Source organism: Typopeltis vanoorti, chromosome 20 (assembly GCF_054136105.1).
Source record: "Typopeltis vanoorti isolate ZY-2024b chromosome 20, IOZ_Tvanoo_1.0, whole genome shotgun sequence".
Classification (NCBI taxonomy): domain Eukaryota; kingdom Metazoa; phylum Arthropoda; class Arachnida; order Uropygi; family Thelyphonidae; genus Typopeltis; species Typopeltis vanoorti.
Window position 1 is genome coordinate 18203965 of NC_143568.1, and position 20298 is coordinate 18224262.

A 20298-nucleotide genomic window follows, 5' to 3' on the forward strand; every position below is an offset into this window, starting at 1 on the left:
ATTTATTAAGATTTGGTTGGTTTCTGAGAGCTGCTGCTGCTTCTAAGAAAAGTCTCTCTTTCTTGAATGTGCTGTGGTGGAGCATGGTGGTTTTCTTTCATGATACTCTGTGGGTGGTGTCCAAAACATGGTCAGCCAAGCCTGAATGACCATAGTTGTGTTTAACGATGTACGACTTGTGTTCCTCCAGGCGGATGGATGCTGATCTGCCTGTCTGTCCAAAGTATGCAAGCTTACAGGAACAGGGTATTTTGTAAACTCCAGGCAGAGAGAGAGGAGGGAGCTGATCTTTCGTAGAACGGATAAGGGTAGCAAGTTTGCGGTAGGGCTTATATGCTGTGTGTAGGTTATACTTTTTTAGTATCTTGGCTATTTTTTCCGAAGTGCCACGGATGTAGGGTATGGTGATGGCATGTTTAAATTCTTGTTGACGAGAGGGACGGGGAATGGGGGAGGAATTGATTATTATTTTGATACTGTGTTCGCTGTAGCCATTGGAGAGGAAAGTTCTGTGTATGTGGTTAAGCTCAGTAGTGAGGGTGGTTCCACTGGAACAAAGATTGTGGGCTCTCTTGGTAAGAGTTTTAATGATGCCATATTGTTGCGAGGGGTGGTGGTGGGAGAGTTTGGGAATGTATCTGCCTGTGTGTGTGGGTTTTCTGTATACAGTGAAGGCAAGTGTATCATTAGGCAGGCATGTGACTAAGGTGTCTAGGAAAGATAAACAACTGTTCTTTTCCTTTTCCATAGTAAACTGGATTCTTGGATGCAGGCTATTGAGATGACTGAGGAAGGAGTCTAACGTGTCTGGGCCATGAGGCCAAATAGAGAACACATCATATACATATCTTAGCCAGATAGAAAGTTTGAGTGGGGCTGAGTCTATGGCTCGTTTTTCGAAATCTTCCATATAGAAATTGGCAAGGGGGAGGGGGTGGAACCCATGGCGGTTCCCTCTATCTGCTTGTAGATTTTGTTCTTCCAAGAGAAATACCCAGAGTTGATGGCAAAGGAAAAGAGATCTAAGATGTTAGAGGGAAAAACGTTTTCTAAGATAAAGTGTCATTTAAGGGAATATTGGTAAACAAAGAGGAGATATCAAAGCTTACTAATATGTCTGTATTATTCAAGGTTAAATTTTCTGTGAGGGCTTTAAAGTGGGTCGAGTTTTTTATATAGGAGCGGAATTTCCAGTGAGGGGGGACAGAGAGTTGGCCAGCTGTTTAGACAGTCTGTAACAAGGTGCATTGGTGGCATCTACTATAGGCCTGAGTGGGGAATTGGGTTTGTGGATTTTTGGTAAACCGTATATTCAGGGGGGACGGGAGCGGAAAGGTTCAAGTTTTTTTGTGACGTCAGGGGGCCAGGAGGTTACTTTTTTAAGTAAGATTTTTAATTTCTTAACTTGTTTTTGTGGGGTCGTGTTCTAGCGGGATGTAGGTAGCGCAATCGCGGAGGATAATGTTCATTTTATGATTGTATTCGCTGGTATTAAGAACGACTGAGGCATTACCCTTATCCGCTCTGGTGATGACGATACTTTTTTCTTTGCGTAGTTTCAGGAGAGCCATGCATTGGGGATACGATAAGTTACTTTTTGGAGGTGAAGAGTGAGCGAGGATGTTGGCTACGTCGAGTCTGATGTTGTTGGCTACCTCCAACGGTAAGCGACCGATCCCCCGTTCGACATTAACCATTACATCGAGCACCGGCACTTCTTTCGGGGCGACGGCAAAATTACGGCCGAGGCAAAGGGCGCCGACGGCATCATCGTCGAGCCTTTTGGAAGAGAGGTTTATTACTGTCTGGAGCGGTTGAATTTGTGGTTGTGGTTTGTCTTTAACCAGGTTGCTGTATTTCTTGACGTGTTTGTTTTTTATTTTTTGAAATTCTCTCTGTGCAGAAGTTTCCGAAATGTCAGAGAGAATCGACCAAAGTTCAGGGTTAAGAACAGTGGAGAGCTCTGAATGTAATGAGCCAATGGCGGCATTCGTCACTGCGAGGGCAGCACAAGTAGAGGCGATTTGCTCGCGTAGTAATGCCAGGCTGGCACGTTTATATCTACGGAGTGCTTTTTTGGAATGGAAATTGATCTTCATTTTAACGCAGTTCGGTATCACTCTTGTATCCCGACATCTTTTTAAAAAAGCCAGCCTATTTAGTTGTCTAGATAGTCGTAGATTTGACTTACCGTATTGCTTGGATTTGCGTGCTAAATCTTCTCCATGGATGATTAGAATTCTTGTGTAGAGGCTTAAGTGCTGTGAGGACATTATGTTGGAGGTTTAATGGATTTTTTACAACACTCAAAAAGAATTAAAATAGAATTTAATACTTCCTATATTTCGTCCTAGTCACTAGGACAGTTTAGTGTCAGTTTAGGATCACTTTAGTGTCACCCACGTGGTTGGGCTTAGTATTGTAAGTTTTTGTGTGCATGTTACATTAATTGTTTTTGTAATCCCCGTAGATGTCCTAGTGACTAGGACGAAATATAGGAAGTATTAAATTCTATTTTAATTCTTTTTGAGTGTTGTAAAAAATCCATTAAACCTCCAACATAATGTTCTCACAGCACTTAAGACTCTACACATGAGTTATCTTCATTACTTTGTTGACTATGCACACTAAGACACTTATAGATACTTTTAGGAGAGTAACCATTATTTAAGAAAATCCTTTTGAAATAACTAAATTCATGTTGAAGTTCCTCTTCTTCTGAGAAGAAGGATCTCGCCCGATGAAGTAGTGGGGAAATAATTCCTAATTTTTGAGGGGGGGTAGTGGTGAGACGAAGCACGTATGTATCTATTGGTGTGTGTTGGCTTTCTAAAAATATAAATCTTGAGACCATCAGTTGTTCTAGTAAGTTTTATATCTAGAAAAGCCAAAACACCACTAACTTCTGGTTTGGATGTGAAGTTTATATTTTGATAAAAATTGTTTAAACGATCCAGAAAGGTTTGCAAGTTTTCCGAGCCAATTTCCCAAATTAGGAAAATGCCACCCATGTAATGCACCCAGATTTTGGGTTTCAGCATAACTGAGGAAATGGCTTTTTCTTCAAAATCTTCAAGAAAAACATTGGCAAGCACCAGACACAATGGACCACCCATGGCCAAACTGCTGTTCTGTTTGTAAATCTTGTCTTCAAATAAGAAGTAGCCTGAATCCACACAATAAACAAGTAAGGTGAAAATCTTCATAGATAACTTTTTTTTTAAAAGACTAAGGACTTCCTGGGTGGGAACGTTGGTGAACAGTGAGACTATGTTGAAGCTGACCATTCTGTCTGCTTGGATAAGTTGGATGTTCTTGATCTTCAAGATAAAATCAACAGAGTTCTTGATATAGAATCTTGAAACATCTCACAGGAAAAGAATTTTCCTGTGAGATGTTTCAAGGAGGAAGTGAGATATTTCAAGAGATTGTATGTAGGGGAATCAATGCCTTCAACTTCGTCTGAAAGAAGTGTTTTCTTTGTGGATCTTCAGAAGGTCATATAAACGTGGAATAAGTGGATGAAGAGGTGCTATTCATCAACTGCGAGATAATAGAGATATCATCATTTTGCCAGCTCACAAAGGGAAGGGCACTGTCATCTTGAATATAATCGATTATCGCCTCAAGATCGGTGAATTATTAGATTGTAATACTTACTCTGAACTTCAAAGAGATCCCATGAGAGAACATTACCAGACAAATAATCTTCTCAAATCCATCTCAGAATTATCTATGGATGACTGGCGAGTCAAAGTGCGTGAAATTGCTGAGACTATAGGCATTTCAAAAGAACGTGTAGGATATATTTTGCATAAAGAATTGCAAATGAAAAAGCTTTGCACATGATGGGTGCCCGCTTGCTCACAGCAAATCAAAACCGCATTCGCATGAAAAACTCTGAACAATGCTTGGGGCATTTTAACAAGAATAAAACTGATTTTGTGTGTCAATTTATTACTATCGATGAGACTTGGATTCACATTACACACCAGAATCCAAACAGCAGTTGAAACAGTGGACAAAAGCCGGTTGTTTAGTGTCAAAGAAGACAAAGTTGGTTCCATCATCAACAGTCATGGCATCAGTGTTTTGGGATGCTCAAGGCATTTTGTTTATTATTATCTTTAAAATGATAAAACAATAACTGGGGAATATTATTCTGATCTTTGAACCAGACTAGACAAAACATTTGTGAGAAAAGACCTGGTTTGGAGAAGAATAAAATCATCTTTCATCAGGCCAATGCACCTGCCCACAAAGTTGTTCTGGCAATGGGAAAATTAAGGGATATGCACTATGAACTGTTGAAACATCCACCCTATTCCCCGGATTTGGCTTCCTCTAACTTCTATCTCTTCCCAAAACTAAAAGTCTTCCTCGCTGGTTAGCGTTTTTCTTCAAATCAAGAGGTGATTGCAGCTTTAGAGGAGTATTTTGGAGATCTTACTGAGAACCACTGTAGGGACAGGATAATGGCCCTGGAGCATCACTGCCATAAATGTATTAGTTTTAAGGGAGATTATGTTGCAAAATAAAAATAATTTTGAAATTATAAATTCGTTTTTAATTGTTAGGCGAAGAACTTTTCAGACCACCCTCATAAATAAGTGAAAAGAATCTGCTAATGATATTGGCAGATTAACACACACTGGATGTTACTCATGGTTTAGTGCATACAGAAATGAGAATGTTAGGGATTTCTAAATACAAGTTTAAACACAAGAGTTAAGTAACTGTTTATATTCCCAACATTGTGTATAAGCCCACGGGTATTTTTTATATTCTAATACATCATAAGCCTCAGCCAGGCTGATCTCTACATTTCTGTTAAGGTAGTCTGCCTTTAATAGGTAATCCTGTAAATTTTGATCAAAATTCCAAGTTCAGTAGGCATATGCATTAGCAATATAGTTATTTTTACTTTTCTCTAAGAGTTATAATTTTTTTTTAAGCTGAGCATAAATGTTCATATTGCGGTTTCCTCTACCCCTTCAATTCATATACTGACAATGGACTATATAAGAAGATGGATAAAATGAATACAGAAATGTATAAGCAATATTTATATATACATCAAGTTAACAGAAAGACTTACTTTACATATGTAGTGAAACCTACGAATATCCCGAACTGCATTCCTGAAGTCTAATCTTCGAAAAGCTTCACTGATGGTATTATAACCAGCAACCTACAAAAGATATACCACAGTACTACATATTTTTATGACCTTAAATTCTTCACAATACATATTTTTTTTTATATGCACAAAACCTATGTTCATATTTCTAAGTCAGACAGGAATAAAATGTTATCTTGTAAGAGCACTTCTAAGTTTACATAAGAATATGGAAGAAAGCTTACCTTCAGGATCAAAGCAATATTTATGTTGAAATACATAAAAATCAGAGCGAGTTAAAACTCCTTTCAGTTACATGCCAATCAGCATTCATTATAGGAAATTATGAAGTTATTACAGCAACAACTAACAGAAATGAAGATAGTGGTCAGTCAAGAGTCAAAGATGGATAACTCCAAGACCTCTAAGGAATGCAGAAGTGACCAAGGCTTCTAAATCTACTGTTCAATCCTCATCTTCTCATGGTGCAACTCATTAGTATGTATTTACCTGGATATCAAAGGAACAAGGATCAGCTAACAATTTGTGATTTAGCTGGCCAAACCACATTCTTACTGGCTTAAACCAAAACAAAATTACAGTACAAGATAAAGTTTTATGCTGTATGTGACATTGCCAGTTAAACAAGGTCCCTACTGTTTCAAGGAACTATGGTGAATAGTAAAAAGTCAACTGGAAAAAAATTTCAACTCAATGTCAGCAGATTTCAAGTTCAACACCAACACAACCATCAAAAAGGAACTAACAGAAGAAGTGGATATGTACCAGATCAATATCAGTGTTACCAAACAAAGACAACAAAAACAGGTGAGATTCTACTAAGCAATAAACACAAGATTCAGGTAATAATGATCACAAAAAAGGAGTAGTTTTAACATTCAATAGTAGACATGAAGTAATCTTGAATGGCAGGCAATATGAAGTCGAGTTATATGGATAAATACAGGATGGGGAACAGAACACCGACTTGTCTTTGCTTATGGTCCCAAAGAAAGAAGGAAAAATTTTTCGATGCAGACAAGCCAGCTGACATGAAGAAAAAAAGGTAGTCATCTGAAGAAATGTTTGGAAATATTTGGAGAAAATAGCAAATGTAATAATAATAATAATGGTTAGTACCCACTGGATTTCTATTCAGGACATGGACTAGATATTATTATTATTAACATCCGACCTCCGTAGATGTCAGACTCATCACAGGAGGTACATGCTATTGCAACAAAGCTCAAACTATTCATTCCTTTGCTCACACTCTCCTTATACAGTTTCCAGGGATGGCCTCTTGTTCTATCTTCCTCTCCATATCCCAAACCAGCATGAAGACATCACTCAACAATAATGTAGTCAATCTGACTTTTCTTATTTCTTGTCTTCTTTCTTTGTGAATTTTTTTATTTTAACCATTACTTTAACCACAACTCCAGATATACAGATTGATCTATAATTTGTAGCTTTAGCCTTATCACCACTTTTATGCAGTGGAACAAATTAACCTTCCTTCCACTCTCTTACCTTCTTTCCACATTCCAACAAAAAGTGTGCAAATTCACAAGGAAAGAGGCAAAAAATAAAAGTCAGATTGACTACATTATTGTTGAGAGTGATGTCTTCATGCCGGTTTGGGATATGCATATACAGTGGTTCTCGTGGAACATGCATATACAGTGGATTTGAAATAGGAAGAAAATTGCAATCTCATCCATTTATTTTTGAACAGGATAAAATTGAATATACTGAAAATAAAAGTTGAGCAGCTTGCACAGGTGAACTGTAGATTCAAATACATAAATATTATTCAAGCGGAGAAAAAAAATCAATTTGAAAACAAGAACGACAGCTTGGAGATACAGTGGCAGACCCTTGGGAAAACATTAAATCGGAACTCAAGGTGGATTCAAGAAGTTAAAGAGGCGGTCAAGGAAAATAAAGTAAAATCAAGGAGACTTCATATTGTCTCTGAACTTATGGTTCATGTTTCTTTTTTTGTAATCTTTGATATAAAGAAATAAGCAAAGCATTTACATTATGGAGTACCCTTGGATCAGAAGTTCTTTTGACTGCAACCCTTTAAATTAAAAAAAAAAAAAAAAAAATTAATGAAAATATCATATATAGGTGACACATTGTACTTCATACAATGGAAAATATCATATATTGCCTGCCTTTGCTGTAGTTTTGAGAATAATCTTTGAAATCCAGAGTGGAGATTGTAGATGGTGATGAATGAATATGATATCAGTGACAGGTAGAATAACAAGGTGAAGATTCATTGAATTTTAAAATTTAAAAGCAGATATGAATAAAAATTTAAGGTATAAAAATAATAGAATACTATTAAAAGAGACATGTGGATGAGAATAAATTTGGTAATTATGTGATATTAATAGTAAATACACTATAAAACGTAAAAAATTAAAAATGAAAATATTAAAAGATTAAAATCTAGAACTGTAAAGGCCTTGAAAGTAAGACATAAAAATATAAAAATGAAAGATGAAATCAATTTACAGGATGAAGTAAGATCATTTCAAGAAAGTTGTCATCAGAATAAAAACAATTTTATAGTGCACATTACATAGGTTATGTCAATGCTGTAAAGATATTTTGATTGAAGGTTTTGTTGTTGGGGAAGCTGCCAAACCTCAGATATAACATAAAAGGAAGCACACCCATATAACAAATGGGTGTGCAAGAGGAGCAGGGAAACGGGGAGGCTCAGGGTGGACAGGGATACACAGCGTGAGAAAGGTGGATGCTCCAAGAGGAGGTGAGAGAATGTGTAGGCAGGAAAGTAATGGGATGATCAGGGATCAAAAGGAAACAGATGGAATTGCAAAGGGTTCTAAAATGAAGAAGCAGAAAGGGAAATGGCCCCAGTCCAGCATGGAGAGATCACATCGAGTGAGTGGTATCAGTGGAACTAGCTGTAGATCCAGAAATGAGTTGTTGTGTTTGTATACCAATGCTAGAAGTATAAGAAACAAGGCGGATGAAATGGTTGCACTAATTGCGTCTGTGCACCCAGAGATTGTCGGAATAAGTGAGACATTGTTAGATGAGGATGACATCCTGACAGGAATAGAGATGGAAAGGTATGATGTGTTTCGTGAGGATAGAAGGGGTAAAAAGGGAGGGGGAGTGCTATTGATGATAGAGAAAGAGTTATGTCCATACAAGGTAGAGATGCAAGGGGGAAATGGGGCCAGTGGTTTTGAGGCAGTATGGTGTGAGATAGAGGTGAATAGAATCAAATACTTGGTGGGATGTTGTTATAGACCTGGTAATGTGGATGGTGGTGATAGTGAAATGTATAGTCAAATAAGCCAAGCAAATAAGAAAAGGGTGATCATTATGGGTGATTTTAATTATGGCAATATAGACTGGAATGAAGAGATAGCAACTGGAAGTAAAGAAAATGAGTTTCTTGAGTTTTTGAGGGATAACTACCTCAGACAGTATGTAACAGAGGGCACAAGAGGATTAAGGGTCTTGGATTTGGTCATCTCATCGGAGGATGTAATTATCAATGAGGTATCAAATCATCCACCAATTGGTGAAAGTGACCATGAGGTGATTACTTGGGTGGTTGCCAGCAGTGCAAGGACCCCTATGAAAAAAGGGTGTATGTGGAACTACAAGGGGGGTGATTATGAAGAGCTCAGGAGACAGCTTGCAGGTGTAGCATGGAATGAGGAGTTAGCTGGAAAAGAGATCAATGCAGCTTGGGGGATTTTCAAAAAATATTTAGTGGATGCAATGTCTAAATGTATACCACGGGTGAGAAGGTTAAATAAGTTAGGTGTGAGATGGATGAATAAAGAGATTAAGCATGCAATACAGAGAAAAAGGGCATTGTGGAGGCAGCATAAGAGAAGTGGAAGTAACCAATTTCATGAGTTCTACAAAGACCAGGCAAGGAGAGTGACTTGGTTGGTGAGAGTAGCTAAAGAGAGGTATGAACAGCAGTTAGCTAATGAAGCTAAAAAGAATCCTAGGGAGTTCTTTCGATATGTAGCCAGCAAAAGAAAGAATGATTATGGAAGGATGACATTGATTGGAGGAAATGGTATAAAGACAGCTGTTGCAGAATGTGTGGTGGAGATACTTAATGAGCAGTTCATAAAGATCTTTCAATCTTGTGAATGTGACTTCATGGAGAGATTAAGAGCAGTTGATGATGGGGAGGAGAGACTGACTGTAAGTGAGCAAGAGGTGTTTGGGGAGTTGAGTAAACTAGATGTAAATAAGGCTGTGGGACTTGATAATATATCACCACGTATTCTGAAGGAATGTGCCAGAGAGTTGACACCTGCCTTGACATATTTTTTTAATACGAGTCTTGCACTTGGTCAAGTTCCTAAAGAGTGGAAGGAGGGCAAGATTGTGCCACTTCATAAAGGAGGTGATCGAACTCAAGCATCAAACTATAGGCCTATCTGTGTGTCGGGTGTTGTGGTTAAGTTGTTGGAGAAGCTTGTGAGAGCTAGAATCCAGAGTTGGGTTGACAACAATGGTATAATCTTTGATGGACAGCATGGATTTGCTAAAGGGAGGTCGTGTTTTAGTAATCTACTTACTTATTACAATAAAGTGACTGCTTCCTTGGACAGAGGAGAAGGATACACAGTAATATACTTGGATTTCGCAAAAGCTTTTGATAGAGTGCCTCATGATAAGTTGACAGTCAAACTAGAGCAGATGGGGTTGGATATTAGATTAGTGCATTGGATTGGAGACTGGCTATCTGATAGGTATCAACAAGTTGTGTATGGGGGTGCAATATCCAGGAAAAGGAAAGTCACTAGTGGAGTGCCTCAGGGATCTGTTTTAGGGCCATTACTATTTAACTTGTATATTAATGATATTGGCGAAGATTTGGATGGAGATATTCAGTTGTTTGCAGATGATGCAAAGTTGGGAAGAACCATAAAGAGTAGTGAAGATGTTGTGGCCTTGCAAGAAGACTTGAATAAATTGAGTGATTGGGCAAGCAAATGGGGGTGTGAGTTCAATGTTGCAAAATGTAAGGTTTTAAAATTTGGAAAACAAAGATGGGATGCAGAATTTATGCTTGGTAAGAATATATTGTTGGAAGTAGAGGAAATAAGAGATCTGGGAGTGATAGTGGATAAAGATCTAAAATTTAGGGGTCACATCGCCAAAATTGTGAAGACAACACAAAGACTTCTGGGAATGATGAGGAGGACACTGACGTGTAGAAGTAGGGAGATTCTTGTTCCATTGTATAAGGCTTTGATTAGGCCACACATGGACTATTGTGCCCAGATTTGGTCACCTGGTTTTCAGAAGGATGAGGAGATGTTGGAAAGGGTCCAAAGGCGACTGACTAAGGTAGTTTCTGACCTCTGGAATGTCGAGTATGAGGAAAGATTGAAAAGATGTAATTTGCAGAGACTAGTGGAGAGAAGGAAGAGGGGAGATATGATAGAGACCTACAAGTTGGTAAGGGGTTGCTATAGGATCAATGGTGGAGAAGTTCTACAGCGAATAGTGGGAGATCAGGGGAGAACCAGAGGTCATCCCTGGAAACTGTATAAAGAGGGTGTGAGTAGGGGAGTGAGAGGCAGGTTTTTTTCGTGCAGAGTTGTGAATGATTGGAATGCCTTGCCTGAGAGTGTGGTGTCTGCAAGGAGTTTGAATGTGTTTAAGACCCGGTATGATGAGATGTGTGTGAGATAAAAGGACCTCCTAGATGAGTCTTTGACTCCATGAGGTCTTGTTTAATAATAATAATAATAATAATAATAAGGGCAGTGGGCATTGACAGTGTTGCGATGTGTTTTCATTTCGATAGCTTCTGATATTCCTAACTTCAATATATATATTTTAAAATTAAGAATGATTACTTTTTTTTTTTTTCTATTTGTGGAATGTGAATGTATTCTAGTACACATGCTGCTATTTCTGTAGTTGGGACTTTTTGGGTTTGGTTAGTCTGTTTTTTTAATTTTCTTTTGGAAAAAATTGTCTATGGATATACAGACAATCCCAGCAACACTCATACAATTAAGTGATCTGATCATAGACCCAACATAAGTGGCATTACAATTGGGTTGGCAAGGAAAGAAGTGATAAACCTTGCAATACTGTAGAATGTCAGATTGTTTACTATTATTTTTAGTTGATTTAACAATCAACTAAAGTAAAACATTCGCTAATATAAATTACCTAATTTATTCTCATAATCTTTCATCTTTTAATAGTATCCTATTATTTCTATGCTTGAATCTTTTATTCATATCTCAGTTTTTAAATTTTAAAATTTAAGGCAACCCCATCTTACTATTCCACTATTACTAATATAGTCATTCATCACTGGTAGAAGACAGTGAGGAGAAATGCAATCAAGAGTGCATATCAATAATACTCAAGAAATTTGACACTGTCAGCATTCAAGAAGTGTGACCCATCAAAAACCTGAAATATGGAAATGCAACTGGAGTAAAAGTTAAAACAGAAATGCTCAAATATGGAGGTATAAAAGTTTTATGGTGGCTACACTGCATAATTCAGAAGGCCTAGCCAGAGGGTCAAATTCTGGATGATCGGAGTAGAGCTCTCATAATGCCCATCTATAAAAAGGGAAATAAAACCAAATGAGAATTACAGAGGAATTTCCTATAGTGTTCCTGGTAAGATTTATTATGGAGGCATACTTGAAAAAAGGCTCAAAAATTGAGGAAGGCTACAAAAAATATGGAGAACTAGCTAGTTTCAGGCCAAAGAGAGGTTGTCAAGATTAGATTTTTAGTTTAAGACAAAAAGATGAGAAATCACTGGAATATAACAACTAATCTGTATTTACATATTGTAGATCTGGAAAAGGTATATGGCAAGTGCCAAGAGATAAAGCTGATCAAAATGCTACAATTATAGCGTAAATAAAACATATCAAGCAATACACATTCTATGTTTGAGTTAAAAATCAGTAGTTAGAACTGAAAATGGTACAGGAAGATAGGCCAGTGTTAAACCATGTGTGAGATCATAGTGCTTTGATCTCACACCTGGTTTAACACTGTGAGATCAAAGTGTTAAACTTTGACACATCATTTCCACTGTTATTCATCTAGAATAGAATAATATTATTCATCTAGAAATTCTCTAAATAACTGATATAATAACTTTGGTATTAAAATCAAAAATAAAATGGGCAAATACCATGAAAATAGGCAAGAACATTGAAAACATCCATTGCATCCTCAACAAAAATACCTATAGAACAAGTAAAACATTTCAGCTATTTAAATACAATTTTTCAGTGAAGATGGAAATTAAATATGGAAATAGACAACAGAATAAGCAAAACTTGTACAGTAGAGAGTCAAGTCAACTTAATAGATTTATATAGAATGAGAGAAAAATTAGTTAAAGCACTAAACTAGCTATATACAAGATGGTGTTCAAACTAATTTTAACTTAGTTAAAAAAGCTGGGCTATTAATGAAACACTTGATCAAAGATCAAAAGACCAAAGACCACAGATATGAAGGTTTTGGGAAAGCTTAGGGAATGAACAATGGCAGAATCATTAAAATCATGGATATTAAGAATAAACTTGACAATGTCAGCATTCAGTAAGTGTGTGAACAAAGCTAATCTTAAGGTGATAAAAGGTCAGAATGGGAGAGCAAAGGTTACTGAAACAAGTATTTTGTGCTAGAATGGCAGGAAAAAGACCCAGGATGGATTGACACAGTAATAAGTGCCCTAGAAGACCAAAATCTGATAACATATTACAAATTGGAGTCTTGATGGTTAATTTGGAGAAAAACTGTTGATAAGAAGTCTGTAATAATGTAAAATAATGTAGTACCATCATATTATCCAGTACACCCAAAGAGGTACAATATCAGGAACTGAATAATGAACCAAGACAATTACCAGATGTTTGAACCTTCATATTAAGTTTTTTTTTTTTTTTTTTTTATTATTATTAACATCCATGGAGTCAAGACTCATCATGGGTCCTCCCATAATGAGTCTTGACTCCATGCACAGCTCATCGTACCCAGACTTAAATGCATTACTCAGGGATCTTGAAACTATTAGTACTTGTAAGAAAAAAAAACTATATTAAAAGAATATTATGCCTAATATATATGGAATGGCTATGGTTTTGCTTAAATTATTTTTAAGGTGTTATGAAGAATTTTAATGATAATATTTTTTGCTATAGCAAAAAAAGAAGATATGGTCATAAGCTCATCACTACCATTCCTATTGCTGACTTTTATATATGAAAGCTTTTGAGCAACATGCTCTAGATTCTTCTAGTTTAAAATATGACTCTGATACAATGACAAGGTGGAGTTTTGCTGGAAGGTTCGTGTAAAGGCTCCTGGTTCAGATAATTTTTTTTAAATTAATTAATAAGGAAATAAGTGTGTGTTTACATGTAAGAGTTGTGGTAGAAGTTGTCTGCTTGCAGTGCTTGTAGTGTGTGGACTTATTTAAGTTTGTTTACAAAATCATTAAACTTAGCATACTGATACAACTTGGCAGTAAAGGGAAAGTCATTGCATAGGTCTGCATAAAGGCAAATAAGGTAGACAGAGCAGATTTCTCAAAGATGGTATTGGTGCCATGAGTATAGTATGAATGAGGAGATGTCGCAGATGTTTATGTGGAGAGGCTGAATAAGAGAAAAGAATGAGTATGGGTATGTAAGTAGTATGATATTCTGATGGACCATGAGGCTTGCTTAATTATGAGTAAATACAAGTAAGGAACATGGTGACGTAATTGACACCACAGTTGAAGATCGTGTGAATGTTCAGTCTGTGGAAATGATAGTACAGAAAAAAGTTCGATTGACAATAAAGTGGGAGATCTTTATACGGTATTAAAAACAGATTGAAATTAATGATAAAGTGGGCAATAATGATGTCAAAAAACAAAGCATAGATTGGACATCAGGAGATTTATAGAGAAGGATAAAAGATAATAGCATGATAAAAAAGGTATTCAGTGTGTTGCCCAGGTACGACAGCGATGAGATAAGTTGGAGAGCAAGAATTATGAATGCTATGTTAGCAGAAATGTGTGAAGAGAAAGGAGTGAAGGTTGTTAATGTGTGGAATGAGTTTGAAGGAAGAAATAAACTCTATAAGAGTGATGGATTGCATTTGAATGATTTTGGTGTAAGTTATTTAGAGAGAATGCTGCTGGAAGGGAGAGGAATGAGTGCAGAGAATGAATGTGAGCAAGTAAGAAGCAATGTGAAAGAGTGGAGGAGTAATGAAGGACAGACTGAAGTGGTGCTTACAAATGAAGAAGTGAGTAGATTGAGTGTAGAGAATGAGAGAACAAGTGTGCAGGACAAACAAGGAAACAGAGACTCAGGGTGGATAGGGAAACAGCATGAAAAAGGTTGATGGTCCAAGAGGATGGGATTGTATGTGTAGACAAGTAGGGAAGAGATGACCTGGGATGTAAGGAAAACAGTTGGATTTGAAGAGAGTTCTGGAAAAAGTATGAAGAAAAAGAAATAGCTTGAGGAAAGTATGGAGAAGACATCTAATAAGTGGTATCAGTGAAACTTGTTATGATCAAGGAATGAGCTGTAATGTTTGTATAGGAATGTCAAAAACAAGGGAAATTAAATGGTTGTATTGATTGAGTTTGTTCACCCAAAAATTGTTGGAATGAGTAAGACATGGTTGGATGAGGAACAGAGATGCACTTGTATGGTGTATTTTGTGAAGATAGAAAAGGAAAAAACAGGGAGGTGAAGTGCTATTGATGATTGAAAAAGAGTTATGTCCATGCAAGGTAGAGATGAAGGGGGGGGGGAGATAGTGTGATTCAATATGAAACCTGCCTCAAAACCATTCAATATGAATGGTTTTGAGGCAGTATCGTGCAAGATAGAGGTGAATGGAATGAAATACTCCTTATTTGATGTTGCTATAGACCTGGTAATGTGGAGGACAGTGACCAGGAAATGTATAAACAAATTAGTCAAGCAAATGGGAAAAGGATGATCATTATGGGTGATTTTAATTATGGCAATACAGATTGGGATGATGTGATAGCAACTGGAAGTAAAGAAAATGAGTTTTTGAGTGACAGCTACCTCAGACAATATGTAACAGAGGGCACACAAAGATTGAGGGTCTTGGATTTGATCATCTCATCAGAAGATGTTATTATAAATGAGGTGTCAAATCATCCTCCAGTTGGTGAGAGTGACCATGAAGTGATTACCTGGGTGGTTGCCAGCACTATGAGGACTTCTATGAGGAAAGGGTATACATGGAACTATAAGGCTGGTGATTATGAGAAACTCAGAAGACTGCTTGGAGCTGTAGCATGGAATGAGGAGTTGGGTGGAAAGAAGATTAATGCTGCTTGGGTGATATTCACAACTATCTAGTAGAAGCAATGTCTAAATGTATTCCAAAGGTCAGAAGATTAAATAAGGTGGGTGTGAAATGGATGAACGAATAGATTAAGCATGCAATACAAAGGAAAAAAAGGCATTATGGAGGTAATATAAGAGGAGAGTAGTAATAATCAATTACATGAGTAATACAAAGTACAGGAACGGAGGTTACTTGGTTGGTAAGGATAGCAAAAGTTCAGTATGAACAGCAGTTAGCTTATGAAACAAAAAATTCCCAGGGAGCTCGTTCAATATGTAGCTAGCAAAAATAAGAACGATATGGTAGGATGGCACGGATTGGAGAAAATGGTATAAGAACAACTGTTATGAAGGATATAGTTGAGATATTTAATGAGCAGTATATCTAGACTCTACAAAGGCTTTTGATGGATAACCACATGATAAATTGATAGTCAAACTAGAGCAGATGGGACTGGATATTAGACTAGTGCAATGGATTGGAGATTGACTGTCTGATAGGTATCAAGTTGTGTATGGGGAGCAACATCCCAGAAGAGGAAAAGTCACTAATGGTGTGCCTCAGGGGTCTGTTTTAGGGCCATTGCTCTTTGACCTGTATGTTAATGATATTGGGGAATATTTGAATGGGGATATTCAGTTGTTTGCAGACAATGCAAAGCTAGGACAAACTATGAGGAGTATAGCAGAAGTCGTGACTTTACAAGAAGACTTGAATAGATAGTGAATGGGCACAGAATTGGAGATACCAGTTTAATGTTGCAAAATGTAAGTTTTTAAAATTTGGAAAACAAAGATGGAATATGGAATTTGCTCTTTGTGGGGACATATTGTTGGAGGTGGAGGAAATAAGAGATCTTGAAATGATGGTGGATCTGAAATTTAAAAGACATTGCCAAAATTGTGAGGACAACACAATGAATTCTGAAAACGATGCTGAGGACAACGACTTGGAAAAATAAGGAGATTCTGGTTCCATTGTATAAAGATCTGATTGGGCCACATATGGACTACTGTGACAGATTTGATTACATGGTTTTCAAAAGGATGAAGAGATGTTGGAGATGCTCCAGAGGCAATTGACCAAAAAATAGGAGACAGGGGTGATATGATAGAAATGTACAAGTTGGTAAGAGGTTGTTATAGGATTAATGCTGAAGAGGTTTTTCATAAAACGATGGGTAACTGGGGAAGAACAAGAGGAAGCTCATACCCTCCTAATGTAACTTCCAAGGAAGTTACATTAGGAGGGTATGAGCAGGGGAGTGAGAAGCATATTTTTTCATGGGGAGTTGCGAATGATTATAATGTATTGCCTGAGAGCATGATGTCTGCAGAGAATTTTAATGTGTTTAAGGCACAGTATGATGAGCTATGTATGACAAAAGGGACCTCCTAGATGGGTCTGAATCCATCGGAGACTGGGTCATGGGATAATGATGATAATATTTTCATTCTTTGGTCTCATGGCTGCCAAACATAAAACACCAACAGTATCATGAACACAAATGCATACAATTTACCAATGAAATTAAACACCAGAACACACTTCCATTTCGAGGTGCACTTGCCACCTGTCTTTCCATAGGCAATCTATTTTAATATACACATAATGGCACATAGATACATGTAAATTCTTGCCACCATACATACAACACAAAACTTTGGATTCCTTAACTCCCTTGAGTATGAGCTAAAAATTATGAATTATAAATTTATAAGAGTATGGCTGTAATTTGTAATTACAGCAATACTTTTTATGATAATTAAACCAGAGGTCCACATAGAACTGTTGCATAAGTTGAGGCAAATGGAGATGGATATGAAGTTTCAAATTTGGGTAAGAGGGTTGCAGATAGATATCAAAGAGTGCTGTATAGGAAGGATGAGTTGAGATATCAATAGATGACTAGTAGTGTATTCTGCAGGTTTTAACACTTGATCCTCTGCTGTATAATTTTTGCAATGACATAGGGAATTGATTTAAGAAGTAATATTCAGTTGTTTGCTAATGACTCAAAGCCAGGAACAGCAATAGCCAATGATGAAGATGTAGAAATACCAGGATGACAAACAGACTAGCAGTATGGGAAAAGGCATATGGCTGCAATTTTCATGCGGCTGAGTGCAAGGTCATGCATTATAAAATGAAGAGATCACCAGCTGTGCACTGTATTGATGGAAATGAGCTACAGGAAATTAAAGAGGCTAGAGATTTGGGAGTAACTGAAAACAGGATACTGCAAAGGGCTAAAACAGCACATCACACCTACAGTGCATTGAAAAACACTGCTTGCATTCAATGCATGGTAGGAAGAGAGAACAAGGGGTCAACCCCTGGAAATTATATAAGAGTGTGGTTAGTGAGAGTGTTAAGCCTATTTTTACTTGGAAGATGGTGAATGGGTGGAGAAAATTGTCAGAAGTGGTTCTAAGTGCTTTGTTAGCAAATGAATTCAAGGACGGGTAATTATTTATTATTATTACAGGAATCTTCATGGAGTCGGTAGACTCATCGTGGAAGACCCGAACTATCAAAATAATATCTGTCATATCTCTTCTTGAATTCATTTACAGACGAAGAACTCACAACTGAGTCAGGCAATGCATTCCACTCATTCACCACCCTCCAGGCAAAACACCTCATTCTCACACCCTTGTTAACCACACTTTTCCTTAATTTCCAGGGATGACCTCTTCTTCTTCCATCACTATCACATAGCTGAAACATTTCCCCTGCATCAATCTTATAAAAATAGTAATTTAAATGTTTCTATCATATCCCCTCTTCTCCGCCTATCAACCAACTTTTGCAATCCACAAGCTCTCAATATATCAATTTAGGCAGCATTTTTTACATCACTCAGCAACTTAGTCACTCTCCTCTGAACCCTTTCCACAACCTCCTCATCTCCAAAGAATCCAGGTGACCAGACCTGAGCACAGTAATTCAAATGTGGAAGTATCAATGCTTTATAAAGGGGAATAATAACCTCTTTATCTCTGGATGTTAGTGTGTTCCTCAATAACCAAGTAATCCTATGTGCAATCTTGGACACCTTAGCAATGTGTCCCCTGAACTTCATTTCCCTATCTACCAACACCCCTAAGTCCCTAACCTCATCAATCTCTTGGAGTACCGTTCCATCAATGTAGTAACACAGATGGTAATCTTTTAATCCCAAAATGCATAACTTTACACTTTTCCACATTGAACTGACATCCATTTCCTTTTGCTCATTTTACCAGCTTATTTAAATCATCCTGCAAACTCTCAACATCAGCTTGATTTTTTATTGTGTTACCCAACTTTGCATCATCAGCAAACAACTGAATATTTCCCTTTAAGCCATTTCCTATATCATTTATGTACAAATTAAACAACAATGGCCCAAGCACAGAGCCACCACTGGTCACCTGCCTCATCCTGGACTCTGCTCCAGGATGAGGCAGGTGACCAGTGGTACCATACTCCACCTTCTGGTATCTCTCCCAGAGCCATTCTTCTATCCATATCACCAGTTTAATATCCATCCCCATCTGCTCCAATTTGTGCAACAGTATTCCATGGGGTATCCTGTCAAAAGCCTTAGCAAAATCCAGAAGTACCATCATGTAGCCATTTCCTTAGTCCAACTCAGATGTCATTCTATTATAAAAAGCTAATAAATTGCTAAGGCAGGATCGACCTTTAACAAAATCATGTTGGCCCCTATAGAGTGTCATATCCTTATCTACCAATTCTTGAATTTCGTCTTTAATCAATGTTTCCAATACTTTTACCACCACTCCCGAGATGGCGATTGATCTGTAATTAACTACCGCAGTTTTAGAGCCACCTTTATGCAAATTAACTACTTTGCCTTCCTTCCACTCCCTAGGGACCATACCAGAGTTCAAGCTTAAGTTAACCAAGTAAGATGCGTTGGCAATTCCTTTGCACATTCATGCAACACCCGAGCTGATATTCCATTTAAACCTACAGCAGTGTTCACATTTAAATTTTGCAATATACTAAGTACCTCTGATTTCTTAACTTCAATTCTCACATTAGTTATTGCTACAGGTACAGAGATATTCTCACTTAGGTGATAGACTTCAAAAGTGATCACTCAGTAACTCTACTATTACATCTGAATTGGTCACCTCGATACCATCAGCACTCACTAAGGTTATCCTTCCGAAGTCATTCTTCCTTTTACTTGCCACATAGCAGAACTCTTTGGGATTACCCTTGATCTCCTTGGCTAAGGTCTTCTCATAATCTGATTTAGCTTTTCTTACTATGCTGGTAACCTTCCTAGCTTGAGCCTTGTACTGCTCATGGGTGTACGGATCACCTTTCTCCTTGTAAATTCTCCATAACATTTTCTTTTTTTGTAGATCAAGTTGATACTACTACTCATCCATCTAACGCCTACCTTGTTTGTCTTCCTGACCATGGGGACACAATCTGATATTTAGGAATGAGTAAAAATACAACAAATTATTGAGCAAAACCATATACAGATTGACAGTTCAGTTAGCCAATCAATTTCAGTATTTTGAGAATTAGTACCAAGTGTAGTAATCATAGGTATCTGCCAGATTTCATTCAGAACATGGACTAGTTGTTACTAACACTATGATCCAATATAAAACATACATAAATCCACTTGGAGAAAACATGCAAGAAATAAAAAAGCGTCACTGACTATGTTATTGTGAATAGCAAAGTTTTCCAATGGTTCAGGACATAAGTACATACACAGGATTTGAAATTTCAAGGAGA

General features: G+C 37.3%; 1 protein-coding gene across 1 annotated transcript in view; it reads right to left on the bottom strand.

The window, feature by feature from the left end:
* Positions 1-20298, bottom strand: part of LOC150095261 (F-box only protein 32) — a 357698-nt gene that overhangs the window by 158391 nt on the left and 179009 nt on the right. Inside the window, exon 4 of the mRNA XM_090409832.1 lies at positions 5099-5191. Coding sequence (XP_090265958.1) covers positions 5099-5191 — 93 coding nt within the window. The remainder of the gene's footprint in view (positions 1-5098; positions 5192-20298) is intronic.